The following is a 16,516-nucleotide window of genomic DNA, read 5'->3' on the forward strand; positions in this document are numbered from 1 at the left end:
CCAACTACAGGTTGGAAAAAGTAGGGACCATGTTTACGTTGTTCATTGATCTGTCAGAAGTTAGTACATAGAAAGCTAATAATACTTCTTTGAATGAAGGAATGAGTAATTATAATTATATGGTTTTCCGATTACACTGCCTCCTTCAAATCATTTCCAAACTCCTAATAGCATATTGGATTATCAGAGAATACAATTGTAGCGATTCCTCTGGAAGACAACACATGGTGGCGCTGCAAGCTAAGGTTTAAAACTCAAAAAAAAAAAAAAAAAAAGAAGAAGAAGAAGAAGAACAGAAACAGCTACAAACCTGACTTCCGATCTATAACTGAAGACAAAGCCTGTACGCAGAGTTCCAGACCAGTACGTCATGCTACTCACCAACATTTCCGGACAGGTTATCAACTGAGAGATCCATCACTGTCCCTAAGGTAGAGCTGGGCCCTGTTTCTGGACAGGTGTTTGTGGAAGTAAAGATGGAGGCCGGAGGGGAGTGCTTTCCTAAACAAAGGCAAGTCCTGATTCTCTTTCTCGTGTTGGGAGTAGCTTTGGCAGGCTGGGAATCTCGTCGCTATTCCGTGATGGAGGAAACCGAGAGTGGCTCCTTTGTGGCCAATCTGGCCAAGGACTTGGGGCTGGGAGTGGGGGAGCTAGCAGCACGGGGAGCCCAGGTAGTCTCCGAGGATAACAAACCCCGCTTGCAGCTTGATCTGCAGACCGGGGAGTTGATATTAAACGAGAAACTGGATCGGGAGGAGATGTGTGGCCCCGCAGATCCTTGTGTAATGCATTTCCAAGTGTTGCTGAAAAAACCACTGGGAGTATTTCGAGCTGAGCTACTGGTGAGAGACATAAATGATCATTCTCCAGAGTTTCCTGAAAGAGAAATGACTCTGAAAATCCTGGAGACTAGCCCTCTGGGGACCATGTTTCCTCTGAAAAAAGCCCAGGACTTGGACGTGGGCAACAACAACATCCAAAGTTATAGTATCAGTCCGAACTCTCATTTCCATGTTTCTACCCGCACCTGGGGGGATGGTAGGAAATACCCAGAACTGGTACTAGACAAAGAGCTGGATCATGAGGAGCAGGCTGAGCTCCGATTAACCCTCACAGCACTGGATGGCGGCTCTCCACCCCGGTCTGGCACTGCTCAGGTTCGCATCTTGGTACTGGATGTCAATGACAATGCCCCTGAGTTTGCAAAGATACTCTACCAGGTGCAGGTTCCAGAGAACAGCCCTGTAGGCATGCTAGTTGTCAAGGTCTCTGCTAGAGATTTAGACACTGGAACAAATGGGGAAATATCATACTCCTATTTTTATAGTTCCCAAGAGATAAGCACAACTTTTGAGCTAAACAGCCTTTCAGGAGAAGTTCGACTAATTAAAAAATTGGATTTTGAGATAATATCTTCATATGAGCTGGAAATAGAGGCGTCTGATGGTGGGGGGCTTTCGGGAAGGTGCTCTGTCTCCATTGAGGTGGTGGATGTTAACGATAACCCCCCAGAAATAACTATTTCATCACTCACCAGCCCCATTCCTGAAAATTCTCCTGAGACAGAGGTGGCCCTGTTTAGAATTCGAGACCGAGACACAGGGGACAACGGAAGGATGACTTGCTCTATCCAGGATGATCTCCCCTTCGTTCTGAAACCATCAGAAGAGAATTTCTATACCCTGGTAACAAATGGGGCCCTAGACAGGGAGAGCCAGGCCGAGTACAACATCACCGTCACCGTCACCGACCTGGGGACCCCCAGGCTGAAAACTCAGCACAACCTAACGGTGACGGTGTCCGACGTCAACGACAACGCCCCGACCTTCAGCCAGACGACCTACACCCTGCGCGTCCGCGAGAACAACAGCCCCGCGCTGCACATCGGCAGCGTGAGCGCCACCGACAGAGACTCGGGCGCCAACGCCCAGGTCACCTACTCGCTGCTGCCGCCTCACGACCCGCAGCTGCCGCTGGGCTCGCTGGTGTCCATCAACGCGGACAACGGGCAGCTGTTCGCGCTCAGGTCGCTGGATTTCGAGGCGCTGCAGGCGTTCGAGTTCCGCGTGGGCGCGGCCGACCGCGGCTCGCCGGCGCTCAGCAGCCAGGCGCTGGTGCGCGTGCTGGTGGCGGACGCCAACGACAACGCGCCCTTCGTGCTGTACCCGCTGCAGAACGGCTCGGCGCCCTGCACCGAGCTGGTGCCGCGGGCGGCCGAGGCGGGCTACCTGGGGGCCAAGGTGGTGGCGGTGGACGGCGACTCGGGCCAGAACGCCTGGCTGTCGTACCAGCTGCTCAAGGCCACGGAGCCCGGGCTGTTCGGCGTGTGGGCGCACAACGGCGAGGTGCGCACGGCGCGGCCGCTGAGCGAGCGCGACGCCGTCAAGCACAGGCTGCTGGTGCTGGTCCGGGACCACGGCGAGCCGCCGCTGTCGGCCAGCGTCACGCTGCACGTGCTGCTGGTGGACGGCTTCTCGCAGCCCTACCTGCCGCTGCCGGACGCGGCGGCGGCCGAGGCCCGCGCCGACCCGCTCACCGTCTACCTGGTGGTGGCCTTGGCGTCCGTGTCGTCGCTCTTCCTGTTCTCGGTGCTGGTGTTCGTGGCGGTGCGGCTGTGCAGGAGGAGCCGGGCGGCGTCGGGGGCCGGCTGCTTGGTGCCCGAGGGCCCGTTTCCGGGCCACCTGGTGGACGTCAGCGGCGCGGGGACCCTGTCTCACAGCTACCAGTATGAGGTGTGTCTGACGGAAGGATCTGGGACCAATGAGTTCAAATTCTTGAAGCCTATCTTCCCCAAATTCTGAACCAAGACCTTAGGAGTAAGTCAGAGCCAAATCCAACCTTCCGGAATAGCTTAGGTATCTGAAACTTTCCTGTTCACTTTCTGTTAGTTTTGTCTCCTTCGCCTTTCTGTTTCATTTTTTAATCCAGTAGTAATTTTAATTGTACTTTCACCCTCTTTTTTCCATAGTAAATTTACTCTTTGTTTTGTTGGCCTGATCAATCCTGTGATTATTTTTCCAGGTATTGTATTATTAGTAGACATTCTATATCAGGAAATTAATATCTCTGTTTAAAAATTTTTATACTCATTCCTAAAGGATAATATGAAAATTAACCTCTCAGAATATACAATTCTGATTTTCAAAGTATTTTACTAACTATATGACAGTACTTAAGAACGTCCAATTCCTGGGGTGCCTGGATGGCTCAGTTGGTTAAGCATCTGACTTTTGATCTCACCTCAGGCCTTGATCTCAGGGTCATGAGCTCAAACCCTGTCTTGGGCTCCATGCTGGGAATGGAGCCTACTTTAAAAAAAAAAAGAGGAATGTCTTAATCTTTGTTTACATACTTCATTTTTAAATTACTGGAAGGCTTTTAGGTTTTATTAGTAACAGCTATGACTTTTGCATAACCCCTGATGTGTTTGGGGTGGAATCAATTTGTATTTACCCATGTCCAGTTTTTCCAAGCTCTTTTTGGGTGGATTTTTGTTTTACAAATAGACAGCAATGTGTATGTTTCCATGCTACTTATTTCAAAAAGTCACAGTTGTAAGCATTAGATTTTCCCTATGAAATACATATGTCACATCATGAAAATCTTTATCATGCCTTCTTTCTGAGAAATTCATGTTGAAAAAAACATTTGGGTTCTAACATTTAACTTATGATCCTGATAAAAGTCCTAGACATATTTACTGATGCTCAGGTTGTGTTTAAGGTGTATCTGTATACTCTAATGGCTCTAGTGCCAGGTAGGGCATTGCTTGCAATTATCTGCTATGATTGCAGAGTAATTCTCATGTGACTTCCAAATTCTGGGCCAAGAGGAGCTTTTGATGGCACAACATGCCAATATCTACTTGCCTTTGGATGATGACATTGTACTTGTTGTTAAGGGATTTGAAAGAAAATACATTACATGATTAATATTAGTTAACCCAGGAAAACTTACTAAATAATACATTGGTGGGGGTGTTGAATGATTTAAAGAAATAATCAACTGTGTTGTCAGGACTCCTCTAGCTCCAGGAAGCCTCCTAATTTTGCAGATGCTATAGAATGGTGTGGTAGGCAGAATAATAGCTCCATAAAGACCTCTACATCCTAATTCCTGGAACTTATAAAATGTTAAGCTTTATTGTAAAGGGGAATTAAGGTTCAGATGGAATTAAGGTTGTTAATTAGTTAACCTGTAAATAAGGAGAATATCACAGATGCTCCGTGTGGGCCTGATTGATCAGCTGAAAGCCCTTAAGAGCAGAGCAGATCTGAGTCTTCCCTGAGATGCAGAGGAAATTGTGCCTGTGGGCAGGGGCTTCAGCTTGTGTCCCAATGTTCCAGCCAGCCCTTTAATTGCGGGTCCTACAGATATTGGACTTGCCTAGCCATCTCCCACAATTGAGTAAGTCACTTTCTTGCAAAAAATCTCTCATTACATATCTCCTGCTGATTCTGTTTTCCTGGTTGAACCCCCAAATGATACAGATTTTGGTACATGGAAGTGGAGTACTGCTGTAACAAATTACTAAAATCATAGAAGTTGTTTTGGAACTGGAAGGTAGGTAGAAGCTGGAAGAAGTTTGAAAAGCATAATGGAAAAAGCCTACATTGCTTTGGATAGTTTAACAACTCTGCTATCAAAGTCTCAGAAGGAGAATGATGGAGAAAACATGTGTTGCCATATAGAATACCTAAGTCAGGGTGCCTGGTTAAGTAGGTTAAGTGTCTGACTCTTGATTTTTGGCTCAGGTCATGACCTCAGGGTCGTGAGATCAAGCCCTACATCTGGCTCCATGCTGAATTTGGAGCCTACTTAAGATTCTGTCTCTCTCTTTTCCTCTGCCTCCTCCCCTCACTTTCCAGTGCTGGCACTCTCTCCCCACCCTTCCTCCCACCCTTTCTCTCTCTCAAAAAAAAAAAAAAACCTAAATCATTGTAAAGATAATGATGATAGAAATATGGATGTTAACATCACTGATGGTGAGGGATCAGACAGAAATGAGGTCCAGCCCAGTTTCTTCTTGTTGCTTATAATGTGAGAAGAATGAGATGGATGGAGGGAAGAACTGTTAAGCTTTTAAAAGGGACTAGAACTTGGTAATGTGGTAAATTCTAAGACTAATCAGATTGTACACGGGGCTCAAATTAGGAAAGTATATTCTAGATAAAAAGCCAAGGGGTCAGGGGCGCGTGGGTGGCTCAGTGGATTAAAGCCTCTGCCTTCAGCTCAGGTCATGATCTCAGGGTCCTGGGATTGAGTCCCACATCGGGCTCTCTGCTCAGCAGGGAGCCTGCTTCCTCCTCTCTCTGCCTTCCTCTCTGCCTATTTCTGATATGTCTCTGTCAAAGAAATAAAATCTTTAAAAAAAAAGCCAAGGGGTCACAGGACAATCTTTTGCTAGTGCCTTGAAAGGATTAAAAGATAAGAGCATTCAGTCACACAGCAAGTTCTTGAAAGAGGTTAGGACTGTGATTCATGAAAAGCCCAGCCATTCCAGCAGAAGTCAGAAATAGAGATGAGAATACCCAGGAAATAACTGAGAAGCAGCTCATTGTCTAGGGGAGAGAATCCCTGTTATACACATGGGACTCAAAAAGTTCTTGAGAATGTTATACCAGCAGAAGTATTAGCAGCTTGAATTGGAAGAGACAGAATGATAAAAAAAAAAAAAGCCTATTGTACTGCACAATTCTGTAAGCAAGAAATTATTGGAAAAACTAGTAGCTGAAAACATATACTACTCTTTCATGAAAAGGGAAGGATGGTTGATAGGAGAGAGCCTGGAGCCCAGAGGGTGAAGGTCCAAACCCAGGCCTTGAGAGGCTTTAGAGGCTTCAGGATGGATTTTGATGTTTCTTGGGGCATATGACTGTTTCTACTTTCTCCTTTCTGTTTTTGAACTGGAATGGCTATTAACTGTAATCCTATGCCTGTCCTATCCTGATACAGTTTAGAGAGCCAATAATTTGTTTAGTTTCACTGGTCCACAGATGGAGAGGAATTATGCCCAGGGTGAGTAGTTCCTAGAGTGTCACTCATACCTAATTAAGATGATGTATGAAATTTTGAGTTTTTGAGTTGGTGAAATTTAAGTGAAATTATGCACCGAGTTGATAACTTTAACGAGATGAGATCTCTTCGGACCTTGAATATATATGTATTTTTACGTGGGATGGATGTAAATCTTTGGGGGTCAGAAAGTGGACTTCAGTAAGGAAAATAATGGCCCCACAAAGTATCAGTGTCCTAATCTCTGAAACTGTATCATTTGTTATGTGGCAAAGAAAAATTGGAGTTGCGGATAGGAAAAAGGTTGACAATCTGCTGACCTTAAAATAAAGAGATTACCCTAGATTATGCAGGTCGGTCCAATGTAATCACAAGAGTCCTTACTTAGTAAGAGGTGGTAGAAGCAGAAGAATCAGTGTCAGAGTGATGTTTTACAGAAGAGTCCACCAGCCTTTACTGACTTTGAAGATGGAAGGGAGCCTCCAGTAAAGGAATGCAGGCATTCCTAGAAGCTAGAGAGGCAAAAATAATTCCCCATTAGGGCCTCCAGAAGGGAATGCAGCCCTACCTTAAATGTAGCCCAGTAAGACACATTTTAGACTTCTGACCTCTAGAGCTATAAGATAATAAACTTGCATTTTTAAGCCACAAAGTTTGTGGTAATTTATTACAACAATGATTTCTAAAAAAAAAATTTCTTTTTTTTTTTAAGATTTTATTTATTTGACAGAGAGAGAGAGAGAACACAAGCAGTGGGAGTGTGGGCAGGAGAGAGAGAAGCAGACTCCCTTTTGAGCAGGGAGCCTGATGCAGGCCTCCATCCCAGAATCCTGGGATCTTGACCCAAGCCAAAGGCAGACGCCTAGTGACTGAGCCACCTAAGCACCCCTTAAAAAGCCATTTCTGAGCCCATTTTTCTTTGCCTTCCCCTACTCTAGACAAAAATATTCACATTCCCATAATCTCTTGCACATAACCATATCCTAGTTCTCAGCTATTGCTAGTGGTTTAAAAGTGAAATTGGGGCATCATGCGTAAGGGAATTTTTTTTTTTTTAGCGTCTTATTTTTTCCTTTTTATTTTTTTTAAAGATTTTTATTTATTTATTTGACAGACAGATATCACAAGTAGGCAGAGAGAGGGGGTGGGGGTGGGGGGAAGCAGGCTCCCTGCTGAGCAGAGAGCCCAATGTGGGGCTTGATCCCAGGACCCTGAGATCATGACCTGAGCCGAAGGCAGAGGCTTTAACCCACTGAGCCTCCTGGGCACCCTTTCTCTTTTCCTTTTTAAATTGAAGTATAGTTGATACACAATGTTAAATTAGTTTCAGGTGTACAACATAGTGATTTAACAACTCTATGCATTAGGCTTTACTGATCACAGGTGTAATTACCATCTCTCACCACACAATGCTATTATAAAACCATATTCCACTATATTCCTTATGCTGCACCTTTCATCCACCTGAATGACACATTCCATAACTGGAAGCCTGTATCTCCCACTCCCCACTCTTCTTTATCCGTTCTGCTCATCCCCCTATCCCTTCCCTCTGGCAAACACCAGTTTGTTCCTTGTATTTGTGGGTCTCTTCTTGTTTCTGGGGGTTTTTTTGTTTGTTTATTCAGGGTTGGGTTTTTTTTTAGATTTTACATGTAAGTGAAATCATATGGTATTTTTCTCTGTCTGTCTTATTTCACTTAGCTTAATACCCTTAGGTCCATCCACGTTGTTGCAAATGGTGGTATCTCATTCTTTTTTATGGCTGAATAATATTCTACTGTATATTTGTATCCTGTCTTCTTTGTCCATTCAGCTATTGGTGGACCCTTAGGTTGCTTCCATAACCTTGTCTATTATAAATAATGCTGCAGTAAACATAGAGGTGCATGTATCTTTTTGAAATAGTGTTTTTGTTTTCTTTGGGTAAATAACCAATGTGTAATTACTGGATTGTATAGTATTCCCTTTTTTAAAGATTTTATTTATTTGAGAGAGAGAGAGAGAGAGAGTGTGTGTGTGTGTGTGTGTGTGTGTGTGTGCGTGCCGTGTTGGGGGAGGGGCAGAGGAAGAGGGAGATGCAGACTCCCCATTGAGTGCAGAGCCTCATGCAAGGCTTGACCCAGGCCCCTGACATCATGACCTGAGCTGAAGTCAGACACTTAACTGACTGAGCCACCCAAGTGCCCCTGTGTGGTATTTCTATTTTTAATTTTTTGAGGAGACACTGTACTGTTGTCCACAGTGGTTGCACCAAGTTACATTTCTACCAGTAGTACAGGAAAATTCCTTTTCTCCACATCCTTGCCAACACTAGCTATTTCTTGTCTCTCTGATACCAACCATTCTGAGGTATAAGGTAATATCTCATTGTGGTTTTGGTTTGCATTTCTCTGATGATTGGTGATGTCAAGCATCTTTTCATGTGTGTATTGGACATCTGTATGTCTTCTTTGAAAAGATGTCGAAGTCCTCTGCCCATTTTTTTAAAGATTTTACTTATTTATTTGACAGAGATTACAAGCAGGCAGAGAGGCAGGCAGAGAGAGAGGAGGAAACAGGCTCCCTGCTGAGCAGAAAGCCAGATGCGGGGCTCAATCCCAGGACCCTGAGATCATGACCTGAGCTGAAGGCAGAGGCTTTAACCCACTGAGCCATGCAGGCGCCCCATCTCTGCCCATTTTTAAATTGGATTATTTGGTTTTTGGTGTTGAGTTGTATGGGTTTTTTTTGAGAGATAGAGAGAAAGAGAGCAAGAGCCTGACCCAGGGCTCCATCTCACAATCCTGAGATCACAACCTGAGCTGAAACCTAGAGTCAGAAGCTTAACCAACTGAGCCACCCAGGTGCCCTGAGTTGTGTAAGTTCTTTAGGTATTTTGAATATTAACCCCTTATCGGTTGTGTCATTTGCAAATCTCTTCTCCCATTTAGTAGGTTGCCTTTAGTAGGTTGTTAATGATGGTCTCCTTTGCTGTGCAAAAGCTTTTAATTTGGGTATAATTAAGGCAAATGTTTTTCAAAGGGGTAGTCTGAGGTGGCATGTTCCTGGGGTCTTTTTGGCCATTTCCTTTTCATAACCAGCCTGGATATTGGAGAATAAGCCTTGAGTTGAAGCAGCCAGCTTGCAACCCTGAGATGTCTACTCTGATCTACTGTGGCTGACTTTGTATCTTTATTCAGTCATTTTTCAATTTGGCTAATACAAACATACACAAAAAAACTGAACTTGGAAAGGAATATTCCTGGCTAGTAGCACCCCAAAAGTTGAGTTGTGAAGAATAGAATGAGAAGGTGAACTGATAAGCTACTCTTTAAACCTACAGGAGTGGTGTGCTGACAAAATGACTATGATGTTTATGAAGTAACCCAGAACTGACTTCCTTCTCAGTCAGGGAAGTAGCAGGGTCAAAAAAATTTTTTTAAAGATTTTATTTATTTATTTATTTGACAGATCACAAGTAGGCAGAGAGGCAGGCAGAGAGAGAGGGGGGAAGCAGGTTCCTACTGAGCTTGATCAGTGGGGCTCGATGCCAGGACCCTGAAATCATGACCTGAGCGGAAGGCAGAGGCTTAACCCACTGAGCCACCCAGGTGCCCCTAGATCCTTTCTTTATCTAATATTTGGGTATTTTATTCATAATGTATTATTTTCATAAAGTTTGATTTTTTTTAGAAGATTGCATTAAACAGTATCTATCTTTAATACCAAGTTTTGGGGAGATCCATTAATTTTGATTCGGAGACACTAACCTTACCCTAGTCCTGGTCCTATTGATTGTTTCCAACTTGCAAGTTCAAGTGGCCATTGCAGTACTAGTGATGCCATCACAACTGGAATCTGAGCTCCAAAATCTGAATCAAGTCTCCCTCCATTCTGAATATGGGATAGTGGCAGCAACAGTAGAAAAATACAAAGGTATCCCATGAGATCCAATGAACTGGAGTCCTGCAGAGTGGGAAGAGAAGAGCACCTCTATGGCCATAATTAACCAGGCAGAATGTTTAAGTTTTTCTTCCAGGTGGCATGCAGCTGTGTGAAAAATGTGATATTAATTAGGTAGATTAAATTTACTAAGAATGCTGTTGAGTGTTTTGCATTTGTGTTCATGAGGGATATTGTTCTATACATTTTTTTCATGTTCTACCCTTAGCAGGTTTAGTTTCAGGATTATACTGGTCTCATAGCATGATTTGGCAATTATTTCTTCCTTTTTTTAATGAGAGAATTTGTGTAAGATTTTTATTATTTCCTCTTTATGTATTTGATAGAATTTACCACAGACGACATCTGTGGCTAACATTTTCTTTGTGGAAAAATTTGAATTGCAAAATAAATTGCTTAAGTAGATATCCTACAATTCTAGTTTTCTGTTTCTTCTTGTGTCGGTAACATGTTTTTTCAACAATTTGTCCATTTTATCTAAGATGTTAAATGTATTGACATGAAGTTATTGATAATACTCCTTTTTCATCTTCTTAATATATTTAGGATCAATAGTGATGTACCTCTTTCTTTCTGGGTATTGGTAAAATTGGTAAAAATATATTTTCTCTCCTTTTGTCTTTATCAGTATTGCTTTATCAGTATCAATTTTATTAATCTCTAAAAAAAATCTTTGTCGTCTTCCTATTTCTGTTTTCTGTTTCATTGATTTCCACTCTTATATTTTAATTTCTTTTTCTATACCTACTTTATTTTTTTAAGATTTTATTTATTTATCATTTGAGGGAGAGAATGAGAGAGACAGAGCATGAGAGAGGGGGAGGGTCAGAGGGAGAAGCAGACTTACTGCAGAGCAGGGAGCCCGATGCGGGCCTCGATCCTGAGACTCCAGGATCATGACCTGAGCCAAAGGCAGTCACTCACCCTACTGAGCCACACTACTGAACCACCCAGGTGACCCATCTATACCTACTTTAGATTTAGTTTTCTCTTTTTCTGTTTCTCTGAAGGTTTGGATCACTGACACTAGACTTTTTTGTATAGATTAAAATATATAAATATATAAATTAAAGCTATACATTTCTCTCTATGCATTACTCAAGCTATATTTCATGAATTTTGATAAATGGTGGGTTTTTTTTTACCATTGAGTTTGAATTTACTTATATTTCCCTGTTGATTTATTTGATCTATTGGTTAACTAGAAGTATGTTGCTTCATTTCCAAATATCCAGAGATAACATTTTCACATTCAAAATAACTCTGTTTTGGTCTAAGAACATAACTCGGTATGATTTCAATCCTTTAAAATTTATTGAGTTTTGTTGTTATCCAACATATGTTTGATCTTTATGAGTTTCTCATGTGTACTTGAAATAAATGTATGTATAGTATTCTATAAATATCAATTAAACCAAGTTGCTTGATAATTTTTTTTCAAAGATTTTATTTATTTATTTGACAGAGAGAGATCACAAGTAGGCAGAGAGGCAGGCAGAGAGAGAGGGAAGCAGGCTCCCCGCAGAGCAGAGAACCCGATGTGGGGCTTGATCCCAGGACCCTGAGATCATGACCTGAGCCGAAGGCAGAGGCTTTAACCCACTGAGCCACCCAGGCGCCCCAAGTTGCTTGATAATTTTAAGTTTTATTTATTCTTACCATTTTTTCCTACTTGTTCTATCAATTACTGAGATAAAATGTTAAGTTCTTAAATTATGATCATGAATTCGTCTTTCTCTCCCTTCAGGTGTAGCACTTTTTTTTTCAAGATTTTATTTATTTATTTGACAGACAGAGATCACAAGTAGGCAGAGAGGCAGGCAGAGAGAGAGGTGGAGGCAGGCTCCCTGCTGAGCAGAGAGCCTGATGTGGGGCTTGATCCCAGGACCCTGGGATCATGACCCAAGCCAAAGGCAGAGGCTTAACCCACTGAGCCACCCAGGCGCCCAGTGTAGCACTTTTTTAAACTTCATGTATTTTGAAGCTCTGTGATGTACACATAGGTAAGATTATTTTATCTTCTTGATGAATTGACAATAATTATTATGAAGCATTATGAAGCATATTACTAGAGACATTCTCTAGTAATACTGTTAGTCTGATGATAAAACCACCCTATATTTCTTATGCTTAGGGTTCATTTAATATCTTTTTTCCTCCTTTAACTTTCTCATCCTGACTTTATATTTTAGATACATCTTATGTAAACTAAAGAGTTGGATTTTGTTTTTTACCCAGTTTTGTCATTTCTGCCATTTAATTGGAGAGTTTATTCCATTTATATTGAATATAATTATTTATATTATTGTCTTTATGGCAATTTAAAAAATATTTTATTTTTAAGTAATCTCTACATCCAAAGAGGGGCTCAAACTCAGAACTCCTATATCAAGAGTCATATGCTCCACCAACTGAGCCAGCCAGGTGCCCCTATTATAATTTTTTGGTACCATCTATTTTCATTCCTTTGTCTCTTATTCACTGGATTTGTTTTTTTTTAAGATTTTATTTATTTGACAAACAGAAATCACAGGTAGGCAGAGAGGCAGGCAGAGAGAGTGGGGGGAGAAGCAGTCTCCCTGCTGAGCAGAGAGCCTGATGCGGGGCTCGATTCCAGGAATCTGAGATCATGACCTGAGCCAAAGGCAGAGCCTTAACCCACTGAGCCACCCAGGCACCCCTGGATTTGGCTTTTGTTTGTTTTTGCTTAATTGTGTATATTTTTTTTTTGGTGCTCTACTTTTATACTAAATTGACTTTTTATGCATAACATTTTGGGGGGTATTTCATCTAAGGATAAGCATACACAGCCTTTATTAACACAGTCTACCTTAAATTAATATTATGTCACTTCACCAGCAATGTGGAATAACTTCCTGTTAGGTAATCCTCATCTTTTTCTGTCATGACACAGAAGATCAGCACAAGACATAGGAGAGGTATTTAAGAATTCCTATGGTGAAGAACCTCTATGAATAGAATCAAATTGGAAAATATTTGGAAAATATCTTAATATGTAATGGGTAGAAGATATTCCATACTAGAGAGAAATATCATGAAAACAATCAGTGTGAGAAAAACTTCAGCCAGATTTCAAATTTAAATGTGCATAAAAGAACTCATACTGAAGAGAAATGCTGTGAATTCAGCACATGTGAGAAAATAGTAATCTTTCATTTGTTAAAACACACATGGGAGCACACACTGACACAAACCCTATCAATCTAAGAGACAGTAGAGAGCCCTTCAGCTGTTTTATGTATTGTAGGACTCACGTGAAAATTCACGTTGGAAAATAAAATACAAAATGTGGGAAAACCATTATTTGTTCTCCATTTATTGTTGTACATGTGATACTCATGGTTGAGATAAGCCTTATTTCATGTAATGTGAAAAATGTGGGAAAAAAAACACTTCCATTTTTTTATCTTTTAGAAAAATGTAGAAAAAATCTCACTGATGAGAAATACTGTGATTGTGAAAAATGTGGAAAAATCCTCAGTTGTCCCTCATCCTTTAGGCACATGTGAGAACTCATATTGAAAATATCTCCTTTGGCTGTTGAAGTGTATGAGAAGGTCTTTATTTCTTTTATATCCCTTACTATACATGTAAGATTCACATTGAGGTGAAGCCTTGCAAACGTAAGAAATAGAGGAAAACCTTCACTTATTCCTGAAAGCTTACTCTACAAGTGAGAAAACATATAAGAAAAGGATCTGTATACATATAAGAAATGTGGGAAAGCCTATAGGTTTCCCTCTACCTTTAATAACCACAAGCACTGGCCTTATAATGGTAAACAATGTGACAAATCCTTTCATTTTTCATGTTTTACTATATATGTGATAATGCACATATATTCACAGAAACACTGTGAATATATGGAATGCAGTAACTTCTGCCTTCTCAGCTCTTAGGTCATGAGAACTCATACTAGCGAGAAGTCATATTACTATCTGGAGAGTAGGAAAGTCTGAACTTGTATGTAATTCCTTCAAAAACTTGTGAAAATTCACATTGGAAAGAAAGCATACAAGTTTAAGAAATGTGGGAAAGTATATTTCCTAACACTTCAGTGCTTATTTGAGAACATGCACTGAAGAGAAAATATATAAAGAATGTGGAAAATCTTTCGTGTCTTTCTCATTCCTTAGTCAGCTAGTGAGAACTCATACTGTGGTATAGACCTGTGAAGAATGGAAAATCCTTTAGCTTATACCTTCATGCTTTCAAAGATGGGAAAAGTCAAGTTGGAGAGAAAGCCAATGAATGTAATCAATGTGGGAAAGCCTTCAGGTGCATCTAATCTTTTATTATGCTTGAGGAAATTCACACCGGAGGAGAAATCTTTTTACAGAATTGCTTTATCACTGTCTCATCTTTGAAGTGACTCCTAGCTCATAATTTCTACTTTATATTTTCTAATATAAGCCTTTATAATATAAATGTTGCTCCTGATGTCCTTGTAGCTATATCATACAACTTCTGATATCTTATTTTCATTATGGTTCATTAATATGTATTGTATAATTTCCATTGTGAAGTCTCCTTAGACTTAAATAAAGTGTTTTTAGTATGTAAATGTATTTGAAATTAGTTTTGTTACTGTTTCTAATTAATTCCCATTCCCATATGTAATACATGTGGTCATTACAATATTGACTCTGGTACTTGTTGGGATAAGGTATTGATCTTTACTGTTGAGAGATCTGCAGCATTTTTGTAGCTAATGTAGTGTAAAAGCAGTTGCTTTGGTCAATAAGTAGTTGATGTAAGTAAAAAAATGTGCAAAGTTATAAAAAAGGATAGTTTCATTAGACTTGGTAATTTCACCTTTTGTGCTTTGCTCCTCCAAGTTGGACACAATACTTCAAGTTGAAGAGGGAGCCCTTGCAACCATGAAAGTGAAAGCTAGGGGGAATGATGATTGTGCTGGATCATGTTAAATGAGACTTAGAACCACATTTTCCAGACTCTTCTCTGCTATATGGTTGTAAGTTAGAATTGGACAAGAGTAACCTGCATGAAATTTGGAATGCAAAATGAAGAAGCCATCAACCTCAAAAGAATGTGGAAGTAGCAGATTGACAGATCTAGAACTATTCAGGAGTTCCAAACTTCAACCTTGACTTCCTAACTATTGGCTTTGTTGAACATCATCCCTAAGCCAATCACTAAGCATGTAATTTCATTTCCCTCAGGGATGGCAGCTTCCACAAACACCTCCATGAGCTCACCCATCATGGTCCTACTTTGGCGTCTAGATGTGCACAACTGTTTGAATTTTCTACACAGTCAAACCCGCCTATTCTCACTGCTGTTTCAGGATATCATGATTAGAGATTTTCTTCCAAACTCTGACTCCCTTTTCTCCACATTGTGAAAAGTGTAATTTCTATAGTGAGCACCTATAATACATAAACAAATATATATACAATATAAACAAATGAGTAACTTTGTTCCCCTTTTGTATTGTTAAGTGGCCACACTATCTCTGTACTGCCTGTTTCTGGACTCTTCCAAGAGAGAAATAAACACCTTGCTAATCTGTGGGTCATGCTGTGAGAATTTTTTTTTTAAAGATTTTATTTATTTATTTATTTATTTATTTGACAGAGAAAGATCACAAGTAGGCAGAGAGGCAGGCAGAGAGAGAGGAAGGGAAGCAGGCTTCCTGCCGAGCAGCGAGCCCGATGCGGGCCTCGATCCCAGGACCCTGGGATCATGACCTGAGCCGAAGGCAGTGGCTTAACCCACTGAGCCACCCAGGCGCCCAATGCTGTGAGAATTTTATGTCCCTCAAAACTGAATAAAATCCTAAAAAACATAGTATGTGTTAAGTTAAAACAACCAATCAGTGTAATTCATCATATTAACAACATGAAGGAGAACATTTATGTGATCATCTTAATTCATAGGAAGTCTTTGAAAAATTCACAATGCACTTTGTGAAAATTTTCAACACTCTAGAAGATGGAACATTCCCAATGTGGTAAAGAATATCTATAAAAATCCTACTACTAATATCATACTTAATGGTGAAATATTGAATGCTTCCCCATAATACTAGAGACAAGGCTTAAAAATAATCACTGCCCTGTTCAACATATAAAGTAGGGTCTAGTCAATGTAAAAATGCAAGAAAAATAAATAAAAGACACAGGTACTTAAAATATTTGTTTTGGGGGCACCTGGGTGGCTCGGTGGGTTAAAGCCTCTGCCTTTGGCTCAGGTCATGATCCCAGGGCCCTGGGATTGAGCCCCACATCAGGCTCTCTGCTCAGCAGGGAGCCTGCTCCCCCCCGCCACTTCTGCCTGCCTCTCTGCCTACTTGTGATCTCTGTCAAATAAAAAAAATTATTTTTATTTACAGATAACATAATTGCATGTGTTGAAAATCCTAAAGAACCTAGAGTGGATTTAGCAGGGTTGAGGTTATAAGACTGATTTGTAGAAGTTAATTATATTTCCATATAACTGCAACAAATGGGGAAAAAAAGTTAAAAACTACCATTTGCAATAACATTAAGAAATAAATAGGAATAGATTTAAC

General features: G+C 40.9%; 1 protein-coding gene across 1 annotated transcript; it reads left to right on the forward strand.

The window, feature by feature from the left end:
• The first annotated feature begins 268 nt into the window (after window positions 1–268).
• Window positions 269–5,182, forward strand: PCDHB15 (protocadherin beta 15). Its single transcript, XM_047729555.1, is given in 2 exon segments — window positions 269–2,796; window positions 2,799–5,182. Coding segments are annotated over 2 exon segments (2,385 nt in total). The 5' UTR covers window positions 269–476; the 3' UTR covers window positions 2,864–5,182.
• Window positions 5,183–16,516: the final 11,334 nt, after the last annotated feature.

Source organism: Lutra lutra, chromosome 5 (assembly GCF_902655055.1).
Source record: "Lutra lutra chromosome 5, mLutLut1.2, whole genome shotgun sequence".
NCBI lineage: Eukaryota > Metazoa > Chordata > Mammalia > Carnivora > Mustelidae > Lutra > Lutra lutra.